The sequence below is a fragment of the Lipotes vexillifer genome, unplaced genomic scaffold (genome assembly GCF_000442215.2).
Source record: "Lipotes vexillifer unplaced genomic scaffold, Lipotes_vexillifer_v1.1 scaffold247, whole genome shotgun sequence".
NCBI classification, from domain to species: Eukaryota; Metazoa; Chordata; class Mammalia; order Artiodactyla; family Lipotidae; genus Lipotes; species Lipotes vexillifer.
The window spans coordinates 107923-122630 of record NW_006794161.1 but is presented as its reverse complement, the minus strand read 5'-3'; the positions used below and the strand labels follow the sequence as shown (position 1 = coordinate 122630).

Sequence of the window (14708 nt, the reverse complement as noted above, 5' to 3'; positions counted from 1 at the left end):
TGCTGTACGCGGGCCTCTCACTGTTGTGGCCTCTCCCGTTGCGGAGCACAGTCTCCGGACACGCAGGCTCAGCAGCCATGGCTCACGGGCCCAGCTGCTCCGTGGCATGTGGGATCCTCCCAGACCAGGGCACGAACCCGTGTTCCCTACATCGGCAGGCAGACTCTCAACCACTGCGCCACCAGGGAAGCCCTCTTTGCATAACTTTTACATTTACAGAGAATACCATAATTTGCTTCTCAATATGGTAATATGTGCTCCCCAAATGAGATACTAGTCTTCTAACATATTAGACAAATTTATGAACTTATTTGTGCCTGTCTTCCATTTTCTCCCTCCTTCATTAAGCAGACCAAAAAAATTGTACTCTATTCCAAGGCACTGTGCAAGTCTCTAAAAAAGAGAAATAAAATAAGATTTCTGCCTCCTGGAATTTATTTGATGTTTAGTTTCTAGGGTGCAAATCTTTTCATCTCTCTAACATAAAGAACCTCACTTTGTCTCCCAAATAAAATGAACCCTCCACAATTATGTCCCAGGCTTGGTTCTGTTCTCATCTTCCATTATCTCCAAAAGTGACTGAGGTATCATTCTTTCAATATACCCAGCACTTCTCCAATTTTCATACAGCACCTCCCTTCTCTGATTTCACTACTCATCACCAATTTTAGAAACCTTACCTAGACTCATATATTTAGCTAACATGACACCATCTTTTTAACCTCACTCTACTCTATCCCCAAATATATGGCCTTCTTTCTTCTGATTTCCAGAGCTCTCTTCGTTTTTCTCATTATATTCATTACATTTTGTGTTGGATTATTTTTACCTTTTTCTTCTTAAAATAACTGTTAATTTGACCAGCATATATTTTGAATCTGCTATGTGCAGAGATTATAAACAAATATTTAGAAATGAAAGATGGGTCACTTTTTATTCTCGAGTCAGTAAAATGAATGCTCTGTATATCCCCTGACTAGACAATTCATTTGTTTCCTTTTTTTTTTTTTTTTACATTTAGTTTCAGCTGGTAGAACAGCATATTTAGAACCCAAATCTCTTCCTAAAGTCATTTGTGCTATCAGTAAGAACCTCACCAACAAGGCAGACATGCTGGTTAATGAACTTCTGGTCACAGGAAATACAACAGGGCATAGTTACTGACTCCTCCTATCATACTTTGTCCTGTGATGGATTTGGATACGTGAAACATTTTGACCATAGATTTAGTTGACCATGTGACCTTAAATAAATATGTGATGTCAAGGAGGAACACTGGACAGTAATTTTAGCGAGGGCTTGAGGTAAGCAAGCTTCACTTTATCTTTCTCAGCACGCAAGGCTGCTGCTAATAGTGCCTATTTTTCTTCTAACTTCCTGTGTATGTTTATTTTACAAGAACCAAATGATAAGTAATTCTAAATGGATTGCATTCTGCCCTTTGGGTTCATCATTGCATTCAGAAAAGTAGTATCAGCATATAATTGAACTCCAAGTAGGAAAAGGGGTTACTGAATTAGCATTTACTTTTCAGAGCTTAATATTTTAAGTCTCTCCAATATATTACATTAGTAAAACTGTTAATAAAGTCTTCTCTAATTAAGTTAAGTGTATGAGTAAATCTTAAATATGATAATTACTATTGATAACTTTCATACCAGGAAAGTACAAATTACATTAAAACATGATTTTCCAACTTTGGCCCTATTGATATTTTGAGCTGGATAATTCTTTGTTGTGTGTGTGTATGTGTGTGTGTTGGGGTGTGTGTGTGACTGTTTTGTGCATTGTGTGGGATGTCTAACAGCATCCCTGGCATCTATTCATTGGATGCCAGTAGCAACCCCTCCCTATTCAGTCATGGCAATCAATAATACCTATGGATATTTCCAAATGACCTGAGGGGCAAAATTACCACCAGTTGAGAACCACTGCTTTGAAATTTGGCATACCTGTACTAAAATTTCTATTGTGTAGTGGACAGATTAACATTTATTTGTTATTTCACACCAGATTTGATCACTTCAATGGCTATTTCCATAAATATTTGGCATTGAATCTAAAGCAAGAAATTATATATGAAGAGGTGGTTAGGTTTGTGATTGTTCCAGGGTAGTGTAAGATACTTTCTATTTAACTGCATGTACTTTTCTGAGTTTTGTTGAGTCTGGTTTGAGATATGGAGGATATACATGCTTCTGCTAGCTGAAGTCTATTTTAAAAATACCTTCTTCACAATTCCTGTTCAAAATCTGCAGTAATAGGTACTAATTTATGTGACTTTAGTATTTTTTTACATAAAAATTCAAAAAGTTATCAAAATGGTCTTAAATTGAAGATTAGAGGTTTGAAATTCTACATCCTCAATGGCAACGGAAATATAACACTTTACATCTGTGGTTCTCCACTACACATAAGTCTATGTTTTTATGTAAATTATCTAAATTCTAGCAAAGAAGGTTGTGATAGAAGGAATTTTCAAAGGGTTTCATGAACAGGAAAAGAGAAATGGAAGCTAGAAAGAATTAGAAGTCAGCTGTGTGTTGTTTTTTTTTTCTTTTTCTTTTTCCTTTTTCGGTACGTGGGCCTCTCACTGTTGTGGCCTCTCCCATCGCAGAGCAAAGGCTCCGGACGTGCAGGCTCAGCGGCCATGGCTCACGGGCCCAGCTGCTCCGCAGCACATGGGATCCTCCTGGACCAGGGCACGAACCCGTATCCCCTGCATCGGCAGGCAGACTCCCAACCACTGCGCCACCAGGGAAGCCCCAGCTGTGTGCTTTTGTTATGACAATTTTTGGTTGAACAGCCTAGCTTACCAGTGCATCCAGGTATACGTTTGTCCACTGGACTTGCTTAGCTTTGTCTCCTGCTAAAACCATTGGTCTTCCCAGAACATCCAAATATTCCTATATATACATATACATAAAAAAGAGTTACGTGGTTGAAAACTAGAAATGCAGTGCTAAAAAAAAAACCAAAAAAACTCCACAGAGAAAAAATTATCTAGAGTCAAAAATGAAGAAGTTATTAAGAAAGTTAAGCATATAATCATTCAATTCCTACTTCGGGTACTCCATAAATGGTATGTCTGCGTACTTAGAATCAACAATATTTGACTTACATTATTTATACAATGTATCTACCCCAGTTTTTTTTCTAGTAACAAAATATTCTCTTTCTGAGGTTCAGCCAACAATAAGTGAAATAGGTTCCTTGTGAATTGTTTTATGTTAATCTAAACTATTTAAGGCTCTGTGATTTACTGGATGGAACTACACAAATTTGAAATAATAAAGCAGCCACGTACTTGTTTTCATATTACAGATTATTTGGCTGAAATTCAAAACTACATTTAAACATATCAAAGAATACATGAAATACTGTGCCAAATCTAGACATCAGGCTTAAATGCAGCTGCTGTTTCATTTCAAAATTCAATGTATTCAGTATTCATTTCCACAAATGCCATGTTATCTGTGCTAGATTTTGACTTAGTTTATTTTGTAGACCCTCAGTTATGTTTAGAATTAATGAGTTTAAATAGCAATTTAGGAATATTTAAAAATAATATATATTTAAATTAACTTAATTGCTTCAATCTCCCTGGTTATTTAACAAGCATGTTTTCAACTGGTTGTAGAAAAATCATCTCCTTGTTGTAGTTGTAATAATTATTGTCTAATTTTCTATGTTGTACCTACAACTTGGAGAAACTCATTTAAATAATTTGCAATAGAACCAAGTTGAAATTATATGATGAGATTTTTAGTAAACTGATTTTATTTACTTTCTATTATGTTTTTAACATCTGAGAAGAAAATGGGTTTTGGATGTTTAAAAACACTTGGAACCTTAATGAAATGAAAACCAATACATTACCATGATACTCATCATTTTATTAAAAATGGAATAGTATGAATCATTTATTCATTTTCACCCATTTTCTCCATACTGAGCATATTTAAAGCAGCAAAGAAATATCCTAGTTTGAAAAAATACTTTAAACAAGTTTTAAAAAACCATACCTGAGTATTGATTCTTATTGCTCCAATGGAAGGAATTTCATAATAATAACCTGAAATATATATATACAGATTAATACATATAAACATTACAATATAATAAAGGACCACAAAATTATTTTATGGCTTTGTAGGAGACACTGACCACTTCTAACTGAGCAAACACTAAAATATCAACACCACTGATAAATCTGTAAAATGTCTGATGAATGTATTCTCATAGCAAATACACAGGCTTTATGAGAAATCTCACTACATTTCATAGATTGTATAAAACAAATGTTATTTTTCTACAAAGCAGTAGGGAACCTGGTATCATTAAAATTTTTTTCATTGAAGAAATTATTAAAAATACACAATGATGGGTATCTAACAATTATTATATTCATATAAAATACCTGCCTAACAATAGCTTTCAGAATAAATCTATGTTCTTTTTATTGCCATGTGGCATTTTTCAAATAACATTTTTTTTGGTCTGAGTATAAAAGAAATATAGGTTCACTACACAAAGTCTGAATTATCTAGTAATGTATAAGAAGACATTTAAAAAAACAATAATTTAACCACTCAGAGAAAAAAATGTGCGTATTGTGTCACACTTCCTGATATCTAAGTTTTACATAATTCAGATATTCTTTCATTCTTAATTCTTCATGTCAAGTTATATTTGATAAGCATCATTAGTATCATGCAATAAAATATATTCCTTTATAAATGTACAATATGATCAGATGTCTGCATTTTTATGTAATGTAACACTAATATCAAAGTTGCTTATGTGTGTGTTTTTTTAATACAAAACATCTTCAGTATCTTATTCTTGCCTTGATTCCTATAAAAAATTAGCTATAACTTTAGAGTATTTTAAATGATAAGATGTAGAACTAACAACAACCAAATTCTTCTTCTTATAATAAAATGTGGTCAAGTAAACAGACTTGTTACCTTTATTTTCACAGGCCATCCACTGAATAGGTCCTCTGTCATAATTATGTTGACCAACTGAAAATGTGAATACACGTACCTGGTGAATTGAAAAATGGGTATCTGTTAGGCTGTATAAAATTTAATTGAAAGGCAAAACAAAAGAACTAAAAAAACATGTAAAAGCATGGTTTTCAGTTAATTAATGTGACAAGAAAAATTGAGGCCACTAAATCACTCAGGAAGGCACCAGAGAGAAACCACATAATCTACTGTAAATATAGACTTCAGTTACTAAATTTAAGTTAGTACTTGGGTGCTCTGCACCATATGTCAATCCTGTGGCAGGATCATGACTAAGGTTTCATTAGTAGAAACGGCATCTTTCAGGTTCACCTCTCTCACTTGGTTAAGATATATTATTCACATATTTAGTCACTGCAAAAAAAAAAAAAGTCCTATTTCATAGGTATGCGATTGTAAAAATGTATATAGACAGGTGGTCACGATACTTTTAGTTGCTTAGGGCATTATACTTAATGATGGTTTCACTACTTTCACGTCATAGAAATATTTAGGATGCACATGTATGATTATGATGTTAGTCGTATTACTTACTTTCTATAAAAGATGACTGGCATATATGATAAATGTTTTAAGCTCCTAGCATTTTTAAAAAGAATCAAAATATTGACTGTTTCTAATATATCATATGCAAATGTTTAAAAATTTGAGATAATATTTAATTACAGTAATTTATATATTCATTGGAAGCCACTGAATTTAAATAGTATAAAAGCATAGAAGATAAATTCAATGATGTTAATAAGTATTTAATAAAATGGCTATTTGACTTATATCGTTTTTTTTTTTTTTTCTTTTTTGCAATACGCGGGCCTCTCGCTGTTGTGGCCTCTCCCGTTGCGGAGCACAGGCTTCGGACGCACAGGCTCAGCAGCCATGGCTCACGGGTCCAGCCGCTCCGCGGCATGCGGGATCCTCCCGGACCGGGGCACGAACCCGTGTCCCCCGCATCGTCAGGCGGACTCCCAACCACTGCGCCACCAGGGAAGCCCCTTATATCGTTTTTTACCAATTTAGTAATCTAAGTAAACAGGTACTCTAGGTTGATCATTTTAGCTTTTTCCTAAAGATAAATATGCAGAAAATCACTTTTCCATGAATTTATGGTCTGGTTTGAACTATGTTAAGAGCTTTTCCCTAATTCATGTCGACTGACTGTTTGAATTGACATTTTCTAACCGTTTCATCTGTTTCATCTTTTGCACAACTGCAGAGCACAAATCTCAAAAGAGATTTCACATCTGTTCTCTGTTCTTTTGCTGGTCTTGACTGCACCAAGATCACATCATGACAATCCTTGCCCTAAAATGTACATCAGGGATATTGTTTCACTTGTAAAGTTTTACGTAAGCCACCCTAGGTCATCCGGATTTGCCTCGGCTAGTTATGTAAGAAGCCATACGTCAGAGTTTTAATCACCTCAAATTGTAAGGACAAATGACTGGTTCTAGTTTAACAGAAGTTGGTGACACCTACCTCTCTCTCTCTCAATCCCTCAAAGTGCAAAATGCAGTCTCATTTCCTTAAAATCTTCAATTGGTTCATATTGGGGGCTATGTATTTCAATGTAGCGTCACTACTTAAATCGTAAAATTTACTCTTAAATGGAAATATTTTTATAAACAGGTTGGCAACCCTACTAACAATTCAATTTAACTGCCATACCTTAAAAAACTGTCAAGTGAATTCAGGGCAGGGAAACAATCAAGATGCTCCAGAAAGCACTTGGGGATGGCTTTCATAATTAACATTTGAAAGCATGTCTCACACTTTCAGTTTAAAGCATTGCTTTGTCTGGTCGCTCCTCTTACCACGACAGCGTTCCAGTAAAATGTTTTCCATAGAATACTTTTCAGTACAAAGAAATAAATAATAAGACTAAATGAATTATTATATCTACATCCCTAGAAATCAAGCATTTCTAATAACATAGAGGCTACACTTAGACACACACCATGTGATTATTTTGACTGATGTTATTCATCAAATAGTCCAAATAAACACAACTCAGCCAAAAAACATACTAGTAAAACACCACCAACAACAAAACTTGCTGTTTTATTTGTTTTACTACAAAAGTTTTGCCTGACCCCCATCGTTGGCCTCCCTGGAGACCTCCATGGAGGTCTCATTCACAATGAATTGGTGAAATTTGATTATTTTTATATCCTAACTTTCCACTTGGAGTTTTAGATAGTTTCATTCCTCCTATTCCACACTATATTACTGCCACCCCGTGGAAGAGTTAATGAACTAACTAAAATTCCAGATGCCAAATCCACAGAGATGATTGCTATCCCCTCATTCTTCTGGTGTTTTTCACTTCTTTAAGTGTACCATTCTTCCTTAGCTATAATTCTGGGGAAAGGAAAAAATAAAGTGATTCCTTGAAATAGGCATGATTTAAAAATTAAGGTAAATTACATTCTCAAAGATGTGTATTTTTAGAGTTCTCTTCTTATTAGTGTATTTACATGGTCTTACATAAAAACAAATACAATGACATAAAATAACTTGAAACACAATGTGCAGTCATAGAAGCAAAATATTTCATCTGAAGTCTCCATTAAGCAAATTATTACTTTAAATCAGGACTTCATTAAAGCAAAGTTAACTTTACATTGATAATTACAATACGAGATCCATGTAACAAATACACACTGGAGACTTCTAAGTGAAATGTTCCTAGAAAATTTGCTAAATGATCCTGAACTGGTTGGTTTTAGGCCATGTTTCAGAATGTTCAGCTCTGTGAGGCTCATATATGAAACATACACAGTTATAGATGGCTTTGAAAAATATTCTTCATAATGCTGGAGTCTAGGTCTCTCACAGAAATAATGTGCGAAGGTAGTACTGAATAAACGCTGGCTAGGGTTAAAACAGTTCCAAGATTGCACTACTATATCTATTATAGTGCCTTATACAGAAACAGAAATAAATATTAAATGCAAAGAAATTAAATAGCTAAATGAGTGGTCTTAACGTTTTCCCAGAGGGACATAAGACAAACTTTGATATCATCTGACATATAAATCAGTTCATTATTACAACAGAGCCAAAACAGGACTGATACACATCTTGCATTTTATAATTTGGGTTGTTTCATATACTTATATCACGGTAAATTCATAATCTTTTTCTTTTATGTTACGCTGACTTGCTCAATGGAGATAAGCAAACTTTTTCAGGCAAATTAAAGTATGTATAATACACTTAAACCATTTATGTGCTGTATTATTCCTAGAGAATGAAAGTAACTCATAATTATTGACTCATGCTTAGTTATATAGGAATATTAACAAAATAAATTGTAATTTGAGAGTATATTTAATAAAATTAAACTTAAAACAATTAAAAATCAGTTTCTATTATTAGTTGCAAATTTATATAATTTGGCCTTCAGTTGGTTCAAAAATCATTTTTTCTCTGAACAGAACATTATAATTCCAAGATGTAAATTTGACATGTCAAGCCTGACCTACTTGATCAGAGAAAACTTTTAATTAACAGCAAATTGGGTTATTGATTGGTTTCTTACAATACACCACTGATTTATCCTTCAGTTCTAGACTTCCGCAACTCTGGCTTTTATTTTGTCTTGTTTGTTGAAGACTAAAATACTTGTCTTCAATTAAGATTTTTCCAAAACCACAGGGTCAACCTATTTTTAAAAGCCATAGGAATTTCTTGTTTCCCAGCAGAACCCAGTTACTGGAAACTGTCACCTCAACAATTATCAGTTACCCAGAGTTCAAGTTTAATTTACAATAGGCAAATCTCCAAGGAATAATGGAAATGAGACTATGAAGAAAGCCAATAAAACTAAAATAAAAACTTCAGCTATCGACTCATGTTAGAAAAATGATGTCAGAAAGGGGTTTTATTAATTTAATGTGCGTACTAAAATTTTTGGCATGAAGCCTATAAAAATACTAGATTGGACTGAATATTTTAGGAGAAAATTCTACAGTGGTTTCCATAATTCACAAGTGTACCAGAATCCAGAGTGTTTAAAATAACCTACATCTCTAGTTTTATAGCATTATGAAATAAATAAAAGTGTCCAAATGCACCTTTCACACTTTATTTTATAAAGCCCAGTGATCTGAAAGGTTCTTACAAGCCTGCAAAGATCTGATGGCTTAGTTTAATCCACCTTAGCCTCTTAAGGCTGTGAGAAATATGTCCCTTAGCAGTAAAGCCTTGCTATCCGACCAGAAGGAAAGATCCTGGGTGGGCAAATGATGATTGGCATGGCCACAAGGCTGCCCTGGAGAGAGACACACACAACCAGACAGTGCATTCCACATGAGGTTATGAAATTTGGACTGTAGATCGTTTAAATGACTGACTTTGCCACTTAGTAGCTGTTTAACTTTCAACAAGTTCCTTAACATCTCAAATTTTGGTTTTATTTCCAAAATGGGGATGATGTTGATGGTAATAAACATCTTTTGTCATATGGTTATTACAATTGTAAATGAAGTAATACATGAAAACCTTTGTATTATATGGAAAATAATAAGCACAATAAATATTATCTATGGTAATAAAGATGACCATGATGATGATGATGACTACAATGTCTCCTAGAGTCAAGCTATCAGAATTCAATGAGGTAACATTTTCCATTAGTGGGATACTAGGCTTTCGTGCCTTAAAAAGAACTTAACTTGAAGTAACACCTTCCCAAAGGAACACATTTGGCTTGCTTTATTGCATTTAGCAATAAACTCCAAAGAAAACGAGCCAATATTGTCTAAATGCCATTGTGTCCATATAAGATATATCTGCATGGAATTGCCCAGGGTCTGACAAAGGCAAGAATTTCATAAGTGACCTTTGAATTAGTCTGAGTAAAACACACAAAGCAACTTTAAAAAAGGAAAACAAAATGTAGTAGATTTTGCCTACATGATCTTAGAGCACCAAGCAGATATTTCTCTCACATTTCTTGCATGTGCATACGTAACACAGATACATGCCTCAGGATTATGTTGGTGTTTAAAATTTTTAACAATTATAATGAATCACCCTTGCATTATCAGATTATAAGGAAGTAATTTTGGGTTTCCCTTCCCTCTGCCTATATTTATAGTACTTGACACAGGAGCAATAAGCTATGGACGCATTTCATTTCCAAGCACTTATAGCTCTGCAAAGACTACTGTCAGCAGAGGCCAGGAAATAAGCAATATACTGATTTATTTCAGGTGTTCTTCTTGGGTAATGCTAAATACTTCACTGACACTAATTATGAGAATACTCATGAAAAACTATGTGTTGGACTGGTGAGGGTGAATGGAGAGGTGCCATCAATACAATTGTTTTTTATATAAACTTAAGCCCTCCCTACTTACTTATAAAATGACATATCCAAGAGTGGAACATAAATTTTACTCTACATTCCACTTATAAGGAAAAAAATGTTTTAAATTATTTGCTTTTAAAAGAGCAAAGCTATTGAGTTTTTTAACATTTATGAATGTTTTATAATTTACCTTTGAGCTTATTTATTGCATATTTATATTTATTTATGCTGGGCATCCTTAGTAAATATACTTAGCCACCGCTGTGCGTCAAGCCCTTGCTAGCCTCTAAGGATTCAACGGTAGGTTTACAAACTAACACAACCCCTAGTTCATGGAGCTTTTAATAGAGGAGAGTTCAAGATAACAGGTGAATGAATACATAATTAAAATAATAAAAAATGGTAATCTGGGAGAAAGAAAACAAAGAGGAAAGATGGTGCTGAAATAGAGAACGATAAAGAAGGTGTGTGGGGAAAGGAGACACTAGAAAAGACTGAGCAGGGAAGACCTCTGCACAGAGATACATGGCAAGCAGAGTTCTCAATATGAGAAGGCAGCCACAGATAAAGCAGAACAGAGTGCCTCTCCTGGTAGAATGATTTCACACAAACAAAAGGCAATCCCAATTTTAGGTGGCACAATTCTACCTAGAAATTATTTCGAGTGCATTTTTTGCACTCTACGGTTTAAGTCTTGCAATATATTTTGTGCTTAATGTAACACTTATTCTCGTTTTTCATTAGATTTGTTTTAGCTACTAAATTAAGGACTCTGTAAAATGTATGGAATATTACTCAGACCTGAAGAGAATGTACCTGATAATATTTTCCTTAGTTTAGACAATGAATTATCAACATTAATTTTATTCTAAGAAAGCAAATGTAAATACATCTGTCAGAGAGAAGGACACATACACACATGCACATGCATGCACACACATGCATTTTAAATTGATCATCTCTCTAACTGGGCCAGTGTTACTTGTAATTATTGTTTTCAGCTATACCGTAAGTCCAGCATAAATAATACATTTGGTTTTTAGAACACAGGTACAGTTCCTAATCTAAAGCTGAAAAATCTTTTGGAAACTGTTGAAAGTGCCAAAATACATGAAATGAAACTTTTCAGAAGCAGTGTATTTGTTAAACAGTATTAAATATTCTACAAGTCTGAATGCCCCTCATTATCATATATTTGAACATTCCTTCCAAAGGCTTCATTCTTTCCTGATGGAGAAGCCAGGCAGAGACAATTGAGAAGGCAATGAATTATTTGCCATGAATTATTTTCCCTACCATTCGTTGAAAAAGTAATTGACAGTTTTCACTCTTATTGTATAAAACAAATATGCAGATTCAGCCATTTGTGATTTGATTTAGATTTTTGTAGCCTATAAGTTATTTCTCTCTATTTTGGATCTGACAAAAAAATAGAAAAGACTGCCAATCATTTTTTAAAGAATTAAAAAAAATAATGAATCTATTGTCAGGCAGTTATAAGTTTAGCTATGCATTCTTTATTTTAAAAATTATTCCACATCTATCATATGCTTTTCTCCCATTTGTTCTTCTCTTTCGACTTACTAGTTATTTTGAAATTTTCATTTTATAGATTTTGAATGCCTTTTTATTTTTGATTAATTCTGAGAATTAACCTAAGAGTCCGAGAACTATTTTCTAGCTGGCTAGACAATCTTAAGTATGTACTGCTAACCAAAATCCCTTTGCTATTACACAGAAAATCAAATATTTTTAATTTTCCTAGGTCTGGGAATTATCTTTCAACTCTGTGTCTGGTTTTACTTTCCTTTATTCATTTGTTTGCACTCTATGATAGAGTTGATTTTGGTTTTGGCACCATTTTTAAGGAAGTCTCATACACACGGGTGAGCCCTAAGGAATGGCATAGTTGCAGGTAAAGATTAGAAAGTGAATGCATTTTAATGTGGAACAGGTGTGTGAGGAGATTACCATGGACTCAGTTTTAAACTGTACCTATCTATAATCAGGTAGATTAATTCCCAAGAGTAATACATTTCAAAAGAACCCAAACATTTTGTTCTAATTCTTAAACCTTTTGGCCTCATTAAATTGTGCTGTATATCTGCAGCCTCATTCATCAGCTCTATGGATGTACCTCATCACACCTACCTGGGATGCTCTGAATGATTTCTAATGTCATCTGGTTGAAAAATGACTTTAAATGAATCATTCAGCAGCCACATTAATGTCAAGCAAGAGGCTTGGGGAGCAAGTAGGATTCAAAGAGTAGTTTTCAGATTTTTTTTCTTTAAAAGCTCTCCAAACTTTGTGACTTTGTAATTTTCATATTTTTAAGCTACAAGTGAACTTCTATCTTGAAAAGCATGCTTTAAAATAAAGTTATAATCAAATATAGAATTTTTAAATGTATTGAAAGTTTTTATTTTACTATCATATTCAGTTTTATACATCAGCCATTTGAAAGATAATGTGGCTAATGAAGCTCTGAGTTGATAAATTTATTATGTAATATATGAATTTTGCAGGTAAAGAATTGGTCTGTCATACCCATACCCATCCTTAGATGACAAAGATAGACAATGATCTTCCATATCAGTGTCTGTGGCAGCAAATCTCTCAGACTGGGTGGATGAATGGAAGGTATAGAGAAGTCTGAATAAGGAGGGAAAGCTAGAAAGGGTTTGACAATTCACCCAAAACCGTTTGAAGCCATGTTTGAAGATGGTGGAAAAAACCTCTCCTATACATATACACAGTTTTTAGTAGGTACATTTACACACTATTTGCACACATACACCCTTGGCATAAACAATTAACTATGTAAAATGTTGTCTTGACAAAGTACCAATACACTCAAAAATATAAGTGAATTAAAAGTGGTTGTCTGCCATCATCTATTTTCACTGCTAGTGGACATAGAACATACAAATACCAAGAGACAAATTTTGTGTTTAATGTGGTTTGCCCACATTAGGAAATTCGAAAAACCACTGAACTTAAAGTAAAGTGCATATGAAATGTGGTACAACAACGTTTCCAGAAATATAATTCCTACTTGTCCAATTCAGATATCTGTGCTCTGTATCTCTCTCAATTCCTCCTCTTCCAAGGGTCTCCTCTGTTTTGTAACTATAAGATTTCTTGTCTGGGTATCCCTTTACTAACCTTAACATATAATAATGACTTGGCTCTTCCATCTTTAAAAAAAAAAAAAATGTATGCATGCGCTTATGTGTGTGCACAGCTTTACCCAGAATTGACTGTCTTATTTTTTTCCTAGTATTTCTTAGCAAATTTGAAAAGATTTTAGAAAAATTTGTTTATGTTCAGATTTCTACGTCCTCATGCCTTAAGCACTTCTCAACTACCTGTCGGATTTACTCACTGAACTTTACATAAGAGAGCTAAGCCAAATTTACACACATGGTCCCTTGTTCCTGGAGATATGATGGACAGAAGGAATGTCCATTTAAAACAGATATAAATATGTGTGCATATATCTGTGTATGTAAGTACATATACATGTATGAGTGTGTATCACAGAACTTTGCTACACCACTGAAATTAGACTCACATAAAAAATGTAGTACCTAATTCCAAGGACATCTTAACTTTTCTTAGCTAATCATACACTTATTTTAAAATCACAGAAACTAAGCACTGACTACTTAATTTTCAAAGTTGCTTTGGAATTCACAAAAATTATATGTCCTTAGGAGAAGTGTGTGTCCTTAAAGCACAGCAACATTCATAGGCAAATAGGAGGATTGCTGAGTAAGATTAGATTCATCAGTTTTACAAAAATGAATTCAATATGAATAATTTCTTAGGTGGTTTAGCATGTTGCAAAATGCCTTTGTTTAAAACGTGGAGTTCCTATAAAAGGTGAAGGGGATGAGAAGTAGTGTTTCAAGATAATAATACTTAGATTGGACATTTTTAGGATATATACATAGAAAAATGATTTTCAACTAGTTAATTCCTCATATATTCAATCAACTGAACAATTTGTGAAAACAGAGGGTAGAATACAATTGTTGTACTTATGGCATAAAACCTCTTATATTTTAAAAAGAGGAAAAAAATAAACTTAAGATATGCCTCCAAGACATATTATTGTGTTAATTCTATATACAAACAGAGTTCGGGGAGAGAAAGAAAAAAAGTTTAGATGAAAATTTCTTCTCTTTTTATATATTTAAATTCTTTTATTTAAACCTGTTAAAGTTTTTTTTTTACTCTTTGAAATCAGAATATATCTTAGGCACAAATTATGATATAGACTGTAACATTCATTGCCATATTTAAGAAACTCTTACTTTTCGAAGAAAAATATCCAGAGGTGAATGATATTCCTG

General features: G+C 33.7%; 1 protein-coding gene across 1 annotated transcript in view; it reads right to left on the bottom strand.

The window, feature by feature from the left end:
• Positions 1 to 14708, bottom strand: part of CACNA2D1 (calcium voltage-gated channel auxiliary subunit alpha2delta 1) — a gene marked incomplete at its 5' end in the record, with an annotated part of 180611 nt that overhangs the window by 70524 nt on the left and 95379 nt on the right. The window contains 3 exons of the mRNA XM_007467043.1: positions 2817 to 2906; positions 4026 to 4075; positions 4971 to 5049. Coding sequence (XP_007467105.1) covers positions 2817 to 2906; positions 4026 to 4075; positions 4971 to 5049 — 219 coding nt within the window. The remainder of the gene's footprint in view (positions 1 to 2816; positions 2907 to 4025; positions 4076 to 4970; positions 5050 to 14708) is intronic.